Source organism: Cucurbita maxima, unplaced genomic scaffold (assembly GCF_002738345.1).
Source record: "Cucurbita maxima cultivar Rimu unplaced genomic scaffold, Cmax_1.0 Cma_Scf00014, whole genome shotgun sequence".
NCBI classification, from domain to species: Eukaryota; Viridiplantae; Streptophyta; class Magnoliopsida; order Cucurbitales; family Cucurbitaceae; genus Cucurbita; species Cucurbita maxima.
In genome coordinates this window covers 170245-189958 of record NW_019272030.1, presented here as the reverse complement: position 1 = coordinate 189958, position 19714 = coordinate 170245, and the positions used below count along the sequence as shown (strand labels likewise).

The window sequence follows — 19714 nt, the reverse complement described above, 5'->3', positions numbered from 1 at the left end:
TCTCATCTAACGAACCCTATGCTGAGTTTCTGAAGCCCTAGCGAGCGATGGCTTCACGCAGACTATTATCTTCTCTGCTCCGATCGTCTGCACGGCGGTCTTCTTCCAGATCTCCGATCGCATCCCCCAACCCCAGGATTCCATTGTCTAACACTTCTCGCGCTTCCCCTTATGGCTACCTCCTCAACCGTGTGGCTCAGTACGCCACCTCCGCCGCGGCGGCTTCACCGCCGTCCCCACCGCCATCCACTAAACTGGACGCGGGAAGAAGTGGCAAGATCACCGATGAGTTCACAGGAGCCGGTGCGATCGGACAGGTTTGTCAGGTGATTGGAGCCGTCGTCGATGTCAGATTCGATGAAGGGTTGCCTCCGATTTTGACGGCTCTCGAGGTGCTTGATCACTCGATCCGTTTGGTGCTGGAGGTGGCGCAGCATTTGGGAGAGAATATGGTTAGGACTATTGCTATGGATGGGACGGAAGGGCTCGTTCGAGGGCAGGAAGTTCTCAACACTGGTTCTCCTATTACTGTAAGATATGGTTTTGACTGTGCTAATGCTACTGATTTGATGAGATTTGGGTTGATTTTCTCGATTATTGTTGTCTATTGTCACTATCTTTCTAGTTTGTCTGGATTGATTAAAATTGAAATTGTGTTTGCCTGGGATGTTGAATTGGAAATGGCTAACAATTTGTAGATCCTCACACTCCCCACACGCTATTCTCTTCCATTTTGTATCATTGGCTTTTTCATTGTTAACATCAAATAAATTTTGCAAAAAATCAGTTCAGTTTCACCTGCTTGAAACTTAAAACACTGATAAATCTATCACTTTCCAATAGGAGGAACCCGAATGGTATTGGTAGGTGTAGTCCCCATTATGTTGTACTGTTGGAATTTTAATGTGTGCAACGCTAAAAATTTCCCCGCTGTTGTATCTCAATCTGCGCATTTTCATGTGAATGATGGTGGAAAAGTGATTTTATCTCGACTTGTTTTTCAAACAGACATAGTATGGCAATCGGTATATACATGAACTGAAGATGGTTTTCATGTTTATGTGGATAAAATAATGTTTTTAAGACAATTAGTGCGTTCAAATCTAATCTTCTTATCATACTTTCTTCCACTTGCAGGTTCCTGTTGGTAGAGCTACTCTTGGACGTATTATAAATGTCATTGGAGAACCCATTGATGAGAAAGGCGACCTTAGTAAGAATCTAGGATATGCTATCTTACTTTTCAATGTTTTGAGATTACATGGTACAGAATTTGACAGTGTTAAACTGTTTGAACAGAGACCGACCACTATTTGCCTATTCACAGAGAAGCCCCAGCCTTTGTTGAGCAAGCAACTGAGCAGCAAATTCTCGTAACTGGTATTAAGGTAAGTTTCCCTAGATGGAATATACTTTTGTTATATTTTCTTGTTTCACTTGAACTCAAAACTAGATTTGTTGTGTATTAATGTTGCCATGATTCTCAGGTTGTTGACCTTCTTGCTCCATATCAAAGAGGAGGAAAGATTGGGCTTTTTGGTGGTGCTGGTGTGGGAAAAACTGTGCTTATCATGGAACTCATCAACAATGTTGCAAAAGCTCATGGTTTGTTTTTGTTATAACAATGAGCAGGTGTTGATTTGATGTGTCTTGACGTATCTGATGTCACATTCTCTATTTTAACAGGTGGTTTCTCAGTGTTTGCTGGTGTCGGAGAACGCACTCGAGAGGGTAATGATTTGTACAGAGAAATGATTGAGAGTGGTGTCATTAAGCTTGGTGATAAACAGGTAACAGGTGGCATTCCATTATAATTCTTTTGTTTGTTGCATCTTATGACTCACAAATCATACCTTCTTTTACACTTGAATTATTATATTGGTTGAATCTGTATTGATGATTGATACATTTCTTCTGTTTGACTAGGCTGAGAGCAAATGTGCTCTTGTGTACGGTCAAATGAATGAGCCCCCTGGTGCACGTGCTCGTGTTGGTCTTACTGGACTGACCGTGGCTGAACATTTCCGTGATGCTGAAGGACAGGATGTGCTTCTCTTTATTGACAACATTTTCCGCTTTACCCAGGTAAATTTGCTAGAACAAGTGATCTAACAGGAAATATCTATTATTTTGAATTAGACTGATTCTTGGAATGATAACATGTTCATCATGGCACTTTCACCATCTCGCAGGCTAACTCAGAGGTGTCCGCACTGCTTGGACGTATTCCATCTGCTGTCGGTTACCAACCAACCTTGGCTACTGATCTTGGAGGCCTTCAAGAGCGTATTACCACCACTAAGAAAGGATCTATTACTTCTGTGCAAGCTATTTATGTGCCTGCTGATGATTTGACTGATCCTGCTCCTGCTACCACTTTTGCTCACTTGGATGCCACAACTGTGTTGTCGCGTCAGGTATGACAATTTAAATATTCTATTCTCTATGATAAATGAAGATTTGTCAAGTTTCGTAGCTGACCTTCCAATTGTATTACTATTATTGTTCTTTGTATAGATTTCAGAGCTTGGTATCTATCCTGCTGTGGATCCTCTTGATTCTACATCTCGTATGCTCTCTCCTCATATTTTGGGAGAGGATCACTATAACACTGCTCGTGGAGTACAGAAGGTTCTTCAGAATTACAAGAATTTGCAAGATATTATTGCCATTCTGGGAATGGATGAGCTCAGTGAAGATGATAAGTTGACTGTTGCACGTGCTCGTAAAATCCAACGGTTCCTGAGCCAGCCTTTCCATGTTGCTGAAGTATTTACTGGGGCACCTGGCAAATATGTGGATCTGAAAGAGAGTATTGGCAGTTTCCAGGTACCTTCCTGTTTCTTTGCATTACCTTTCTCATGCATATTTGATTTCTCAATTTCCTTATTTGTCTTATAAATTCTTGGGTCTTTGATTTCTTGCGTCTCCTATTTCAAAGTTTTTAAATCCCTATTTTTTTTTTTCTCTTTTTATCTATGAGTAGCCCAGTCGCTAAGTTACTTTTCTAAAAATAAGAAAATTCGGTCTCTAGCTTAGTAATTTCTTGGTCGTTTTTCTGTTATTCTCGTTTGAATCCATTTCTTGATTCACACTAGTTAATTTATGGTCTTCTTTGAATAATTACCGATGTCTGCGTTGTACGCATATAAAGTAATTTTTGAATATTTGTCTAATGTGTGAACCCAATTCTGGATTTAATTGATGTCGGGTGTTGGATAATTTTCCAGCTATTCATTGTGGGAAATAATCTTTAATTTTCCAGCCATTCATTGTGGGAAATAATCTTCTGTCATAGCAAGAATGAGGAGATTGAGCTTATGGTTGCTAGTTTGTGTCTGATAACTAGATTGTTTGATGATTTGTTTACATAAATCTAAAAAAGCTACATAAATTAGCCCTTTTCTCAGTAACCAACTCATGTACCAAACCTAGGGTACATTAACTCCTTTTTTTTTTCTTTTTTTTTTTTTTCCCAACCAATCAACCACAAACACCGTAGGCACAATTTTTTCAACCCTTGGTCTAAAAATGCTTTACAATTTCAAGATTGTTGGCTTTCCAAAATCGTGAATCAAACATCTTCTGGGTTTTATGGTGTAGGAGTAGGTACGTTTCTGCCTTGTTTGTCTGGGATTTTGTGAATTTATTCTTGCCTTTTGCACCTTTGCTCGGAGATACAAAAAGTTATGAACCCAAACCGTCGGTTGTATCATACTTTGGAGGTTTCTTTTTGTAAATAGTTTTGGATTAAAAATAAAAAAAACCCTGAAAAGGGGCTTGTCTGATAACAGTTTCAAATCCCCCATCCGAAATGTTTAACAATGCATGTAGAATTCATTAGTAACGGGTGCTCTTTTCTACCTTTCTTGTTTGACAGGGAGTTTTGGACGGTAAGTACGACGACCTCTCCGAACAATCATTCTACATGGTTGGAGGCATCGAAGAGGTCATTGCCAAGGCTGAGAAGATCGCCAAGGAATCCGCTGCCTAATTATCATGAATCATCGTCGTGGTCGTATTTCACAACTCCCCATTTTTCTGTTTGTCATGGCGTAGATCAATAATAATGTAGTAGGCGATGTTGACAAATGTTGTCTGTCTGTCTATCAACAAAGATTTTCATTTATATATTTTTTTTGGAGATGTAATGTAGCAAGGTCTTCCCTTTGCCATTTTAGTGTGTTGAAGAGAAACGAAGCCCCACTGGCCTGCCCCTTGTTTTTATTGTTGTTTGAATAAGGGGGAAAATGGACTCAGGACTTTGTATATTTTCATTTCCCGACGATCAATTCCAAAACATTGGATGAATGCAGCTCACAAGTTATTATGTTCATCTCATTGTTGCCACAGAATAGATGTTCTTAATGCACACATCTTTGTGTGTTTGGACATGTTGCTGAATGCCAAATTCCAACGTTCATTCCTCTAACCTGACTACGCTATCCAACCTGCTGCATGAAATGTCAGAAAAAAGGGAACTTTTGAATATGGTGCAATCGTAACCAAAGTAACAAATATATTTTCATAATTAGTTGTGGAATAAATGAAGGCATTTATGAATAATAATTTAGGTGAAATAATATTCTATCAGTGGCTATCAAAATAAATTTCCTGAAATTCAATTCGAGTGAATTAGATTTATTGATTATATAAAGATAATTATATTCTTGATTTAAATTCTTAATGATTTGATTTTTTATATGATAATTTAGAATTACGGTAAAAAAAATCCTATTGAAAATATGAATTTAAAATTAGAAAATTCGAAGTCTAAAAATATTTTATTATAAATATTATATTTTATCTTTGCAGATTTTATTTTTTAAGTTTTAAATACTAAATTCTAAGATTATTATAGTTAAATTTCTACTTAACAAATTAAAAATAACAAATACTAACGGAGGACAGTTGAACTAGTTAGCACCCACACGGACCATCTTAGATTTAATTCTTTATGAACTAAAAAAAAGTTATAAATAATAATACTTGGAAAAATTAAAAAAGAAGTTAACAAAAGAAAAAAAGGAAAATTAATTTTTTTTAAAGAAAAGAAAAAAAGAATTTCTAATTTCCTTCGTCAAGAAGAAAATAAAAAAGATAAAAAGAAAAAAGAAAAACAATAAAAACGAAGGCTTTGAAGAAGAAACTAGAAGAAGTAGGATTCAGTCAATCAAGAGGCCTCTCGTCTGCCTCCATTTCCGAAGCTTAGAATTTATCGAATCGGAAAAAATGGCCGGTTCGGCCTCATCCTCATCGGCCGGCACCAGTTCCAACATCATGCTCGCCATCTTCGAGAAGAAAACCACTCAACTCGATCTCTACCGCCCTCTCCGCAACTACATCGCCTTCAATTACTCCGAGCGCGACGCCCAGAACCTTGAAGACGACCTTCAAACCCTCAAGGACTACCGCTCCGATCTCGAGCGCCAGTCCGATCCTTCCCCCACCGCCCGTCGCGATCTCCTTCAGAGCTACTTCAAAGCCCTCTGTCTCGTCGAGACCCGATTCCCGATTTCCCCGGATAAGGACCATGTCAACACCATCACCTTCGTCTGGTACGACGCCTTCAAGCAGAAGCAGAAGGCTTCTCAGCAAAATATCCACTTGGAGAAGGCTGCGGTTCTGTTCAATTTAGGTGCGGTTTATAGCCAGATTGGCCTCTCGTTCGATCGCGCTACCGTTGAGGGGCGTCGCCAGGCCTCGCACGCGTTTATTGCGGCGGCTGGGGCGTTCGCCTTCTTGAGGGACAATGCGTCCACCAAAGCGTCGATTGGTAGTTCTACGACTGTGGATGTTTCGGTCGAGTGTGTCGGTATGTTGGAGAGGCTAATGTTAGCGCAGGCTCAGGAGTGTGTATTTGAGAATACGATTGCGAAAGGCAGTACGCCTGGTGTCTGCGCAAAGATCTCTCGGCAGGTGAGTGTGTGATTTTTCTCGGTGTATTGCTCTTCGACTTTCTGATCATCCGTTCGGTTGCAGAATGTTGTTCGCACTTTGTTGCGGGTTATCCATTCAAATCTGTTCATGTGGAGAATATGATAGATTTGAACCCAATTAGTTGTAGTTCAATGTTTCATTTTTGCTAAATTTACCATACTTGTGGAATGAATTAATTCTTTCATTGTCATTTGAAACTCCCGATCTCAATGTGTTCATTAGCGTGGCGATTTGCACCTTTAAATGTTTTTATTATGCATTCTGCTGAAGTAATTATGATTGATGTGTTGGCAGGTTGGTTTATACTATGAGGAAGCTTTGGCAGCCCTCAATTCTCCACCTCTTAGCCAGCATTTTGATAAGGCCTGGATAGCTCATGTGCAGCTGAAAGCAGCTCTATTTTTCGCCGAAGCTTGCTACAGGTACAGTTTAGAGTTGCACGAAAATGAAAATATTGCTGAGGAAATTGCTCGGTTAAGGAGTGGGATTAGTGCCTTAACTGAGGCTAAGAAGTCATCAAAAGGTGCTGCGATGCAGCTTCTTGATGCTATTAACAAGTTAGAGGCCAATCTTAACCGTAATTTGGAGAGAGCTGTGAAGGAAAATGACAGAGTCTACCTCATGAGGGTTCCTAATCCTAGTACTCTGCCTCCTCTCCCAGCTTTCTCCATGGTGAAGTCAATGGCAATGAATGAAGTGTTGGACGCAAGCAAGGAAAAGATGTTTGCTTGTCTTATTCCAGATAGCAGTGCTAAAGCTCTTTCTAGGTACACTGAAATGGTTGATGACATTATACGAACACAAGCTGAGAAATTGCAACAAGCAAGTGAGCTCACCCGCGTAAGGCTCAAGGAAATGGACCTTCCGGAATCTATTCTTGCCTTGGAAGGAAATTCTTCCTTGCCAACAGATCTTAAAGAAGATGTTGAGGCAGTGCAAATTAGTGGAGGCCCGATAGGTTTGGAGGCCGAGTTACAACAACTCAGGGATCTAAGAAGAGTAAACAGTGAAATGCTAGTGCAGATTGAGGAGCTTCTGCAGAAAGAAGCAAGAGAGGATTCCCAATTCCGAAGTCAATTTGGGACTCGGTGGACTAGGCCTCAGTCCAGTACATTGACAAAGAACATACAAGATAGATTGAATAGATTTGCTGGTAACTTGAAGCAAGCTGCAGAAAGTGATGCCAGGATTGAGCGTTCAGTGAAAGATCATTCATCTCTCTTGTCAGTTCTTGATCACCGTCCAGTATGTTCTGTTCATAATCTTATTTTCCTGTTCATTTCGTGAATTCTCTTTGTAAGTGTCTGGCTTATTTTGATGGCTCCAAACTATACCCTCTTTTAATAGAGACATGGACTCCTCACTGAATATGTAGCTCATTGACATATGTTAACTAATTATAATATTTTGTGAATTTACTATTTTGTTGTTACTTTGTGAAACGAGGAATAGACTTCTGGATTTTCTTGAAGGAACTTATCATCTACTTTCTTCTTGTCATTTGCTGTCGGTAATCGTTATTTTTGGACCATGTGCAAGTTTTTTGGTTAATTAGTGTTGTGGCGTTTTTATCTCAGGTAGAGTCTGCTCTCCCAATTCTTGCTAGGCCGATAATGTCTTTGGATGCCAATGAAGATGCTATTCTTGGGACCCTAAAGCAGAGCTTGGTACCTTATTCTTATATTTCTTTTTCATGCTTTCTATTTTCCTTTACCTGGTTTTGAATATTTTATCCAAGTGCTTATGCATAAATACATTTTTTCCTCGAGTTTCTTGACCTGTAGATTTTTTAAGATTAGACCGTAGCTCCCAGTTTTAGCTCTGACAGAAGATGTTTAGCTAGTAATTGCTGGATGTAAAACAGAAGTCTTGGGTGTATTTTTTTCAGTTTGTCAAATGCTTGATTTTTGTTTCCTGCGCATATATTGTGAATGATTCTTCTGTCTGAACTGATGGTCAAAAGAGCAAGTGGTAAATATATATTTGGAGTAATAGGTTGAAACCATGTGGCTCCTACCTAAGATATTAATAATCACAAGTTTTTTTTTTGACGTCAAATATTGTAAAGGTAAAGGGTTATCCTTTGAGATCAGTTGAGATTGTGTACCATAGTCCAATCACCCATCAGTTATGGAAAGGAAACCACACTTTTTGGAAACTTGTCAATTTATGTCGTCACATAAAAGAATTAATATTGTTTACTCTTGTTTAATGTGCATTGTAAATGTTGCATGTTCTGCTATGCAGAGGCAGTTGGAAAATCTTGGTGCTCAACGAGCTGGTCTTGAAGACATGCTTAAAGAGATGAAGAGGAAGGTATAATATCTGCACTTTGTTACTCAACATATTTGCTCTTGAGTCTAATTGTCTGCACTAGAGATGGTCAATTCCTTGTGTCCCTCTTATCTCAATAGCTAATGAGGCTTATGGTTTCACATTGTTAATTGTACATTTTGATACAAAGTAAGATTTTTTTCTGAAAGTAAATAAATAAAGACAATGATTGTATGAAAAGAACTTTAAGAATTGTATGAGTGTGTGTATGTTTGACTTGTGAGAAAGTGTATATAGTGACAGATTCTAGAAATGGGAGGATTGGCTAGGTATCAAGCAGGCTTGGGTTGCAAGATATGAAAATTACTCACCAACTCACCCCTATCAAAAGAAATGGGTCATGATAAACTCTCCAAAGTTAGAAATATAAAAAAGACGGTTAGATATACAAGCTCTAGGCCACTTATAATTACCTTAAATCCTTCAAAGCATTTTTAAAAAGAAACAAATTAGAGCTATTACAACCAGACCAAAAAAAGATACTAAGGTAGGGGATAGGCAGGGTTCCTAAAGAACTATGAAGAAGAGCCTTGTATCCCTTATAATCGTCTGCTGGTTGTAATTACAAAAGATTTAGTGTGGTTTGAGCACCACCAAAAGAAACACGCTTTGCACTATTATAAAGAAGAGACAATTAAGGAGGCTTGTCCTATAAAAATCTTTGATTTCTTTTTCTTCCATAATTGCCAAAAGATCGCTCTAGCCACACAATTTGAGAACATTCTGGCTTTGCCTTCAAAATACCAACCTGCTAGTCTCCATTAGTTAATCATTCATGCTTCTGGGGATGCAAAGAGAGAGACCGAATCCATTCTTATGAAGTATCAACTTCTGGAACTAAAGGAACAATGAAAAAAAATATGATCCATAGATACTCTTAGTGACAAAAAGTAACAAACCAAAGCAAACCATAGGGGACAACGCTCAATTTCAGAACTATCTTCAAAGCTTCTCATTTGTATCGAGGTTGGTGTCGAGGCTTCTGTGTGTAGCATAACGCTATTGGCAAGTGTGAACCTTCATGGAAAAAAAATGAAGTTTAAGAAAGAAAATATGTAAAAGATGAACAAGGTTCAAATATTGGTCTTTCAACATAGAGTCAATACTCCACAAAATAAGAAAACATGATTCACTTCAACAATCAGTTCGTTAAGGTATTTATGCATCTTCAGAGGGGGAAGGTTGACTCTCAAACAAGAAATATTGGCCAACCTCGACTTTCAAACAAGAAATATTGGCCAACCTCGACTTTCAAACAAGAAATATTGGCCATCCTCCCCATCTATTATCTATCACTTTTTCGCATCCCCACAAAGATTTCAGCAGCCATTTAGAGACTTTATCCAATTTTTTCGTGGAGAGGCAACAAGGAAACGGGTGGATCTCATGTTCTTAGATGGGAAAAAGTCAAGGTCCCTTGGAGGAAGGAGGCTTAGGCTTAGGGATTATTTCCCTAAACCAGAGAAATATATCCTTGATAATAGATGGCTTAGAAATTTTTAAGTATGAAGGGAGCGTTTCCTGCGCTGGAAAAAGCTTCAAGGAAGGTGCAGGCTTTAGGCGTACCTTTCCAACAAACAAAGCGATGCACAAAGATTGTGCCTAGACTTTCAAAACATACCAAGGACCATCTTTATTGGGGATTTTTATCTAGGAAGGAGGGATCTTCGTGCTTAGAGTTTGAAGTTCTAATCCTTGTGAGAAGTCACCTGCAAGTTCCTTTTTTTTTTCTAATTGTTTTGTTAATCCCTCCTCCAGCATCCCAGTTTTTTCCTTGTTGTAGAAGGTTTAAATCTCCAAGAACCCCAAGTATCTTGTCTAGTAGGTTATTCATAGCTGACACCACGGATCAAAAAATTATGGGAAGGTCATCATCATCAATAGGATTGCAATGCTGTATCCATTCTAAGAGAGTGTTAGATGGCCTCACTCATCTCTTGTAGTCTAAGATTATGCTTCGAGATTGTGGATTGGTTTATTTCATACCTTCAACATTAGTATGTTTCGTCTTGGAGTTTTCAGTTCCATGATTGGGGATACAACGGTCATTCATCCTTTCTTTCAAAAGAGTGGTTTACTGTGGTGAGCGGGCATTTGTGCTTTGCTTCAGGGTCTTGGGGGGAAAGGAACAATGAAATGTTTAGAGGGGTGGAATGGTCTTGGTAGGAAGTTTGGTCTCTAGTTAGGTTTCATACCTGGTGTGAAAGGACTTCTGTAATTATAGTTTAGAGAAAATCTTGCTTCACCAAAGCCTTTTCTTTTGTTTGGCTCGGTTTGAGTTTTTATTTATTTTGTAACGTCTCTTGTATTCTTTCATTTTTTTTCTCAATGAAATCTCAGTTTAATAAAACAAGGGGGAAAAAGAAGAGAAAAGAGGACCATAGTATACCAAGAACCACAAAAAGATCTTCCCGTTTTTGAAGTCGTGAAATTCCAAACAAGGTTCACTAATAGGAATTTCCACTTCAGAGTTGTATAAGTAAATTGTAGACATTGTGTTAGAGTAGTGTGCCGCTATATAGTTATAATGTTGTTCATTCAAGGAACAAAAGTCATCTGAGATGGATCTTCTACCAAAAAATGGATCTACCTAGCTGAAGTCAAATGCCTCCCAACTTTTGTTTCCATAAAACTATGGGCAAACTGGCATCTAAATGCATGATTTATGTTGTTTCCACCATATCAAGTCCAATTCTGAATTTGCACAGTATGGCGTGCCGTTCATAGCATTAAAGAATATTACTTATTCTTTTTATAAATTTTGTTGCAATACAATTATATCCTATTTTGGTTTTGTCAAGTGTCAGATTTAAGGCTTTCAATTGGGTGTTTGTTTCCAAGTACTTTTTTTGTATTGTTAGTTTGTTTCTTTGGATGACTTCTTCCTTTTATTGCACTATTTTTTTTTTCTATGCCATTTGTGTACTTTCATCTTCTAATTGAAAGCTAACTTCTCTTGAATAAAAGGAAACTATATTTTACTTTGGTTATTTGCTCTCAAATCCAAGTTTGTATATGAAAGTAATAAGTTGTGGGAGGGCAGTTTGAATGTGGGTGCTGTTCTTATTTTACCCCAAAGGATCTGTATTCTTTCATCCTCTTAATGGAAGCTGGTATCTCATAATAAAAGGAAATTTATATTTTATTTTTGGTTGTTTGCTCTCAAATCTCAGTATTGATATGAAAGTATGATATCTTGTGGAACATCTGCTAGTTATTCTAAGTTGTCAATAATTTTGCATTAATGTGTTCGTCAAACAAATGATGTCATTGTCTCTTTTATGCTGCTTCAGGATGATATACTACCAAAATTGATGACATCAACTGGGTCCTACGAGGATCTTTTCAGGAAGGAGATATCCAAATATGACAATATTTGCGAGGAGATTTCTCGAAACATTGAAGCCCAAGAACAATTGTTGTTGCAAATTCAGGTTTATTTCTCCACCTGTTGTATTTTCATGTTTTTAGAATTTACTTCAAGCTGTTATTGTGAACGAATACCTTGTCCAACAATAGTTCTATGCAATGTTGTTGGAATATAGATAAGACCTTGTTGGATTTGTGATACTTTTTCGTTTTTATGTTTTTGAAAATAAAAAATACAAGGAAAATGATAATTTGTTTGGTATACTTATTTTTGAAAATAATTTTTAAGAAAGCTCGTAAAATAGCCTATTTTCGAAAACAAAAATTTATTGTTTTCTTTATCTTGAATTATGTTGTAAAAAAAGTTACGAAAAAAAAAAAAAAGATACACTTTTCGTACAACACCTTCCCCATCAAACAAGGAAGATTTCCCTTTTTCTTCAAAACCCAGTTGCCCACTACTCTACATACGGGGGTGGACCTCATCAATTTCTATGAAGAAATTTTTATTAAAAGCCAAAATAACAAAAATCAACGAACCAAAGATACCAATTTTTTTTGAAAGACGCATGGGGCTGAACATGTAATTTAACAAAAGCTAGAGGATTAAAATTGAAAATTTGGCAGTTTAAAGTTGAAATGATCAGAGGGGGAAAGTGGGTTAAATAATTGGCTTTTAAAAAATATAATATTGATTGAAGTTGAGGGACCAAAATTATATTTTAAATAGGTTTAGGGTTTAGGATTAAAATATAAAATTTTGAATATTGTATGATTAATGTTGTATACAGTTATATGATTTCTTAAAGAACATCATCCAGAATATGATTTATGTAGATGATTGATCTGAATTAGTAATTGGTTCTGTCATTGTTTTCCAGGGCCAAAACAATGAGTTTTCTGTCATCTTTAATCTAGAAGACTACAAAGGTATGTTTTGTGTAGTTGAGGATTTATTAACTCTAAATGATATTTTCCTTTCAACTGTGCATATTAGAAATTTAGAACTTAATTTCGTGGTTATGGATGTAATTGAAGTGAAGAATTATTCTCTCTTTTGTTCTGTGTTTATTTGTGGTTGGCTGTGTAAAAACTCTTTCGTATTGTCTTTAATCTCTTGGAATTTGGAAAATTACATGGTAGATTTTTACTTCCTTCGTGTGTCTTTAGTTCACAGGTTCGGAATATTGATAATGATGAACCTTCTATTTTTCATCTCAATTCAAAAAGTTCTAGTTGAATTCGCTTGTTCTCACGTTCTGATACGTGCATCTCATGAAACTGTGTGAAATGTTTTTTCTTTACTTCCTTCGTGTGTCTTGAGTTCGCAGGTTCGGAATATTGATAATGATGAACCTTTTACTTCGTCTATTTTTCATCTCAATTCAAAAAGAGCTAGTTGAATACGCATGTTCTCACGTTCTGATACATGCATCTCATGAAACTGTGTGGAATGTTTTTTCTTTTTGATGAGAGCTTCTCTGCTTATTGTGTTGGCTCTTTGTCCTTCATAAATTCAATACTCAATTTCTAATCTTAAAACGTCCATTATCCTTGGTAACTTCAGAATGCTAGGTTCTACATAATAAAGAACTTAGCTCGATAGTTCTTTATTATTTCATTTTTTCTCAACAGAAGTTCTTGTTTTAGTCCCTAATCTTTCAATTTTCAAGTTTCTTCTACTTTTGTCATTCAAGATGTCTATTTACGTCCTTAAACTTTCTAAGTTTTTTCTACTTCGGACCCTGAACTTTTGAAATATTTATTTTAATCCCGATACTTTTAAAAACAATCATTTTGATCCTTGCTATGTTACTTTCATGCCTTGAATCCGCTTTGCTCTATGTTTATTTTTAAATTATGGCTCAAAATTAGGCTTGTTTTAACATAATAGTACACATCCTTGAAGCTAAGTCAAATTTAAATAAAAACTAACGACCAAAATGGTTATATTTTTTAAAGCTGAGGGAGAAAAATAGACATTTTAAAAGTCTGGGGATCAAAATAAGAATAAATTTGAAAGTTTAGGAACTAAGAAGACATTGAAAGTTCTAGGACCAAAATAGGATTTAAACCAAAAAAATATTAAGACTTGGAAGAAATGGGTTCGTGTGATAGTGTGCTACATAACTCTAATTTAGTATTCTATGAGTTTTCTTGCAACCAAATGTAATAGGGTGGACCATGTTGTTTGGTGAGAGTAGTCGAAGTGCATGCAAATTGGCGTGTGCACTCAATGATGTTATAATAAATTAATAAGAAAATTTAAATTGCCAGGTCATATTAAAATGTGAGTTTTGCATGGCTACGATAACTTAATCGTCTTGAAAGAGCTCTCGTAGGAAATTTGGAAGTAGTCCCATTGATTATCAGACAAACATCCTCGAACAGGTCCTCAAATTTTTCTTCTTTAGGACATGCAATGTAAGTTATTACTCCACTTGTGGACAATTTTGATGAGTTCTGAAGTTCTTGTTTTGTTACTTAATTGTTGCATCTTCTAGTTATTTTTTCATGTTTTCTGGAGCCCATATCTTCTGCTGCAGACGTTCAGTGATTTGATTTCAGTCGCAATTATGGGTTAATTTAATTGCTTCCATTTTGGCCGTAGCTTCTGATTTATAATGTGTCAAATTGCTCAATCAGCCACTAGTAATATTCTGTTTCTTGCCCTCTGGTTTCATTTCCTTCCGTTTTGTTTGTTTCAGCATCCCGTGAAAGATGCTACAAACAGATTCAAGCTGCAGTAGCCAAGTACAGAGAAATCAAGGAGAATATCAATGAGGGATTGAAGTTTTATGTGACTCTTCAGGTAAGAAGTATCTGAAGTTCTTCCCTTGTTCCATTGGGCCAAGGTTGAGGTTTTTTTAGTTATATATATATATTAAACGTAATATCTTTGAACTGGTTTGGCATTGGACATCCTTGAAAGAAAGGGTGTTAGGCATCACTTTTTGTATCGGTTTTCTTGAGCTTAGACGTTGATCAACTTTTACTTGACAGGATGCAATCACAAATGTGAAGCAGCAATGTAGCGATTTTGTGATGACGAGAAACATCCAGTGCCGTGAAATGATGGAAGATGTCCAAAGACAAATGGCTGGCCTCAGTTTTCAGGACAGTAAAACCTCAGGTGGTGGCTATAACACTAACTATCTTTCTGTAGGATCCCACAATCAACGGTCTCACTCGTCACAATCGGATGTTCGCCCACCTCAATCTTACTACCAATCACCACATGAGCAGTCGCCCATTGGTGGGTATGCTCAGCAACATCCCCAATCCCATCCCCAACCCCATCCCATGTACAGTTCCCCACAGCAGGCACCCCCTTCCTACCACTCCCCTCCTGCTCCTGCACCTACACCAGGTACTAGTCCCTATCCACCGCACCCCCAGGCACCTCAACAACCTTCAGCGAACCACGAGTATGGCCAACCTGCGTATCCTGGGTGGCAAGGGCCATACTACAACGCCCATGGTCCACAGCCTGGATCTATGCCTCGGCCTCCTTACACCGTCCCGAACCAGTATCCACCACATCAGCAAGGTGGTTACTACAAGCAACAATAATCGGCATCCCATACCTTCTCAGCTGTATGTTTTGTCTGGAAAGTGATTTGTTTCGAAACAATTGTCTTGTCCCTTTGCTTGGATGGATTTCATTTTAGATTGTTTTTCATATAGCTTACATCTTTTTCGATCTCCGGTGCTTATCGTCTATTTCCTTGCAGAAGGCGTATGTGTATTCTGTATTTCAGTCGAGAAATTTTTCTATGTATAGATTACTATTTTCCTGTTAAAGATGTAAAGTACAAATGACTGGGCATTTTAAGTAATAACAACAATAACAGAATGTGCTGGAACGAGTTTTATTTAATACTTTGTTTGAGTTGCATCTTTATTAAGGATAAAAATGAATAATGCTTAACTCTCCAGATATAGTTTCAGACTCTTCTACTATTGACACAGATTATTTGAGATTTTGTATGGGCCTTTTCTTTTCTCCTTTTCTTTCTTTCTTTATTTTCTCATGAGTTCTCATCAACCTTGAAGTTTATGAGTCTTTAAGAGGTAGCTACCAACCAAGTTTATGAGTCTTACCCTAGTAAGACGGTTTGGACATTGGTCTTATCTAATAGCTCGAGCTCTTATCCAAGACTTAGTTCAAGAATGATACTAAGTCGAGATTCACTGACCAATTCGAACTCGACCAAAAAGTCTTCTATTAAATATCAATTCCAATATTAAATAAAAAAATGATTGACAAATGAAATGAAAGTCAACAAAAAAAAAAGAATATATTTATCCTCCCAAATTTTTATTTACTATCTCATATGATGTACAACAATGGAGAAGTCCTTCAATTTTGATATTTTATTTAGTGGGTCAATGTTGATATCCCCTTTATTACATAATTCTCAAAGAAAATAATTCTTTTAAAAAAAATTTGAGTTTTATAGTTTAAAGTCACTTGGACTAATGAGTCACAGTCGAACAAGACCTAATCATAGTCAATTTGAACCAACCAATCCTAACGAAAACAAATACGCAATTGTCACATAGTTTCTCGGAAACAATCAATGAATTTTTTAATTGAAATTTTGAAAATTTGCATTTTCTATTATTGTTTTCCATGTGCAATTTTTCTTTCAGAATTTAAACTTTTACCCGTTACTACCTCACAAAGTTCGAGTACTCTATAATCTTTTTAAAAACGAAGATTAAAAAAATAATCTTGAATAGAAGACATAAACTTGAAAGAGAAGCAAGAACACAAAATATTGGAAGAGAGCCACAGAAGAAGTAGGCCAAAGCTGTGAGCCATGGAGAAGACATTGGTTCCCTCATACTTCTTTAGACAAACCACACACTTGGCCCCACTCCACTTCCCACTACTCCAAACATTATCCACGTAGGATCCACACTTAATTGCCATGTCAGCAAAAGTATCAGCATCCGTGTTCGTCACTACTTTGACCCGACTCACCACCGAAAAATATTATTCGAAAAGACTATGACAATGAGGCTATCGATTTGATTCTTTTTATTCCAATCTAGCAAATAAAAAAATATCGAAATATTAGAATTAAGTATATTCCATACCATTTAAAAATCAACTTAGGAGAACTATATATATATATATATATATTTATATATAGTAACTTGGTTTTCAGAATAAAATTAATAATTATGTTTGCATGCCATAATAAATTATGATACAAATAATAGTATTATTTAGAAGGTGGACTAAGTTCCATATTTATTACCACCATTTTCTATGCCACCAATAAGAAAACAAATGGTCAAAATTTAAAAGTAATAATTTAGTATAATGTAATTTAAAAAAAGGATTGAAATTTGATTCATTCTTATGAGCAATTGCATAAGATTGTACTAAATTATTACATCTAAATTACCTAAATTAATTTGGAACTTAACAAAAATAATAATATTATTACGGGCGAAAGATTTAGATGTCTCGATCATACCTGTCTAAGACGTGTTGTCCATGACCGCATGCTTGTTCTAAACTCATTTTTACTTACTTCAATCTTAAATATGTTTTTATTATTCTTATTGTGTCAATACAGAGTGTATGATGAGACACCAAAATCATGTTTGACCAACATTAAAATGCTCCAAAATGTATCATAGAGGATGTGAATACTCAATTCTTTCTAACACATATTTTAAATTATTATTTTTGTTCGTTAGTAACTTTTCAAACCATATGAACGAAGAACGTTTGAATCCAAATCTTTCGTACATAATAATATTATACATGTACCAAAAAAAAGTATTAAAGAAAGCATATATATTGTTGACCAAGTCAAGAGATTCTCTTCATTTAATTTTTCCGTTCACATTTCATCGTTAATGGTAAAAAGAGTTACTCTTCGCTGTCACCATTTATATCATTTATATATGGTTGGAACTTATGCATTTTGCATATTATATGCATTAGGATACTTTTTCAATATGATTAGTACGGGCGCATACCTATATGATAATCATGATATTAGGCGAGTCCTTTCCCTTCATGGTGTTCGATAGCATGAGTGTGTGTTAGTTCGATAAGTGAGGCTCAGGGGCATGTATACGAGCCCACTTGGTGGGTTTATGTGGGTGTGCGTGGGCCGTGTGTAGCGAAGTACTATACATCCAATCATTTTCGGACTACCCAAAGCCATATCAAATAAAAGGTCCACGGAGAAGTGATTTTCAGGAGCAGCACCCAATCATTTCTCCGACTTTATTTTTTTAACTGACAACCAAATTTCAAGGCGCAACAAAATCTCATCTGTTTATTCTTCCCCCTATTTTTTTCCACACCTATCATTGTTACACGTGTCATGAAATTCTTTGACTTTGACCACCAAAGTCAATAAAACCCTAACCCAACTCTTTAACCCTTCCAAGATTTTCTTCTTCATTCTCCCTTTTACCTTCCTTCTTCTTCCTCTTCTAACTTTCATGGCGTTTTTACCCATCAACTCATCGAGCTTGGATCTCTCGATATCGATGCCCGGCTTTGCTTCTTCTCCGCCTCGTCCTTCAGGTAAGCACTCGACTGTTACGTTTAGATTTGTGATTCTGTTGCATTTTGACTAAAGCGAGAGTGAGATGAGGAGTTCATGCAGCGAAAGAATTGGACATGAACCGGGTACCGGTGGTAGGAGAAGCGGCGGAGGAAGAACGAGCGGTGGCGGAGAGGACGGAGGAGGAAGAGGAGAGCTGCAGCATTAACAATGGAGGTGGTCAGCCAAGGAAGAAGCTTAGTCTATCAAAGCATCAGTCTCGTCTCCTTGAAGATATCTTCAGGCATAACCATTCATTAAACCCTGTGAGCAAAATCATCTCAATATTAATTAATGATTTTCTAATTCCTTAATTAATTAATTTTTAATTTTTAATTTTTAATTTTTAATTTTTTTTAGAAGCAAAAGGAAGCCTTGGCTATGGCACTTCAGCTGAAGCCAAGGCAAGTTGAAGTCTGGTTTCAGAATCGTAGGGCCAGGTAATTTGTATTCATAATTATATTTCATTTTATTTTTTAAACATTTAATTAGAACAAAATAAATAAATAAATAAATAAAATAAATTATTTTTTTATTTTGTTTTAAGATACTTGTTCATGAAATTGTAATATATTGTATCCATATAGTTTTTTTTTCCACTATTTGTGAAAAAGAAAAAATATATATATATATTTGTAAAATATTCTATAAGAATATATGTTAAAATTTTGGTTCTTAAAAGAAATAAATAAGGTTAGTTATTATTAAAATTTAACAATAATAATAAAGAAAATTATTATGAAAACAATCAATAAAAGATACAATTATTTGATTTTTTTAAAAATTAAACTTAATTATAAATACTAATTTTATAATTTAGATATAATAATTATTAGTTAATCAAAATTTTGAAAAGCATTAAAAACAAATAAAAAAAGTTGTTAAAAAATAAAATTAATAAAATAAATAATTTTATAGAGTAAAAATAATAAAAACACAAAAGTATTTTTTTTTTTTATAAATAAAATAAAATAAGAAATATAAGTTGAATTAATTTGAATAAGTTTTAATTAAGAAAATAAAAAAAAAATCAATAACTAATATTCATTTAACTAATTTAATGGACAACTCATATCCAAATTTTTATTTAATAAACCAAAGTTCGAAGCGTTGGACCAATGAGTTCGATTATTGAAAGTTGAGCTAGCCTTGTCTAACTTAAATTACCTTAATTTGTTATGCTTTTTGTCGTGACCCGACCCACAACGAATATAATGACTTTCATGAATTTCTTTATTTTAAAAAAAAAAACTATAAATAAAATTGTTATCCAACCAAACCTAAACCTTTTATAAGGTACCATCTTAAATTTATATATTTTTGTTGACTTTCAATTAATTATCATGGCCTAAATTGATATATTACCAAATGAGTAAAAAGTATACATTTATTTATTTTTTTGTTTCTTACCTTCTAAAATTAAAAAATAAAAAATATAGAGCAAAAAAAAAAAAAAAAAAAAAAAAAAAAAAAAAAAAAAAAAAAAAAAA

General features: G+C 35.7%; 3 protein-coding genes across 3 annotated transcripts in view; all 3 read left to right on the top strand.

Moving 5' to 3' along the window:
• LOC111489158 (ATP synthase subunit beta, mitochondrial-like) lies at window positions 1-4336 on the top strand. The gene is made up of 9 exons (XM_023137230.1): window positions 1-530; window positions 1138-1213; window positions 1300-1388; window positions 1488-1605; window positions 1687-1790; window positions 1927-2085; window positions 2193-2417; window positions 2518-2829; window positions 3881-4336. The coding sequence occupies exons 1-9, from the start codon at window positions 48-50 to the stop codon at window positions 3992-3994; spliced, it is 1680 nt and encodes a 559-aa protein (XP_022992998.1). The 5' UTR covers window positions 1-47; the 3' UTR covers window positions 3995-4336.
• Window positions 4337-5144: 808 nt separating this feature from the next.
• LOC111489129 (vacuolar-sorting protein BRO1) lies at window positions 5145-15523 on the top strand. The gene is made up of 8 exons (XM_023137181.1): window positions 5145-5919; window positions 6235-7185; window positions 7518-7607; window positions 8188-8256; window positions 11568-11708; window positions 12525-12573; window positions 14352-14455; window positions 14647-15523. The coding sequence occupies exons 1-8, from the start codon at window positions 5233-5235 to the stop codon at window positions 15214-15216; spliced, it is 2661 nt and encodes an 886-aa protein (XP_022992949.1). The 5' UTR covers window positions 5145-5232; the 3' UTR covers window positions 15217-15523.
• A 2597-nt stretch (window positions 15524-18120) lies between these two features.
• LOC111489348 (homeobox-leucine zipper protein ATHB-17-like) overlaps window positions 18121-19714 on the top strand; it is a 2818-nt gene continuing 1224 nt past the window's right edge. Inside the window, exons 1-3 of the mRNA XM_023137525.1 lie at window positions 18121-18205; window positions 18288-18490; window positions 18585-18664. Of these exons, the coding sequence (XP_022993293.1) occupies window positions 18121-18205; window positions 18288-18490; window positions 18585-18664 (368 nt within the window). The remainder of the gene's footprint in view (window positions 18206-18287; window positions 18491-18584; window positions 18665-19714) is intronic.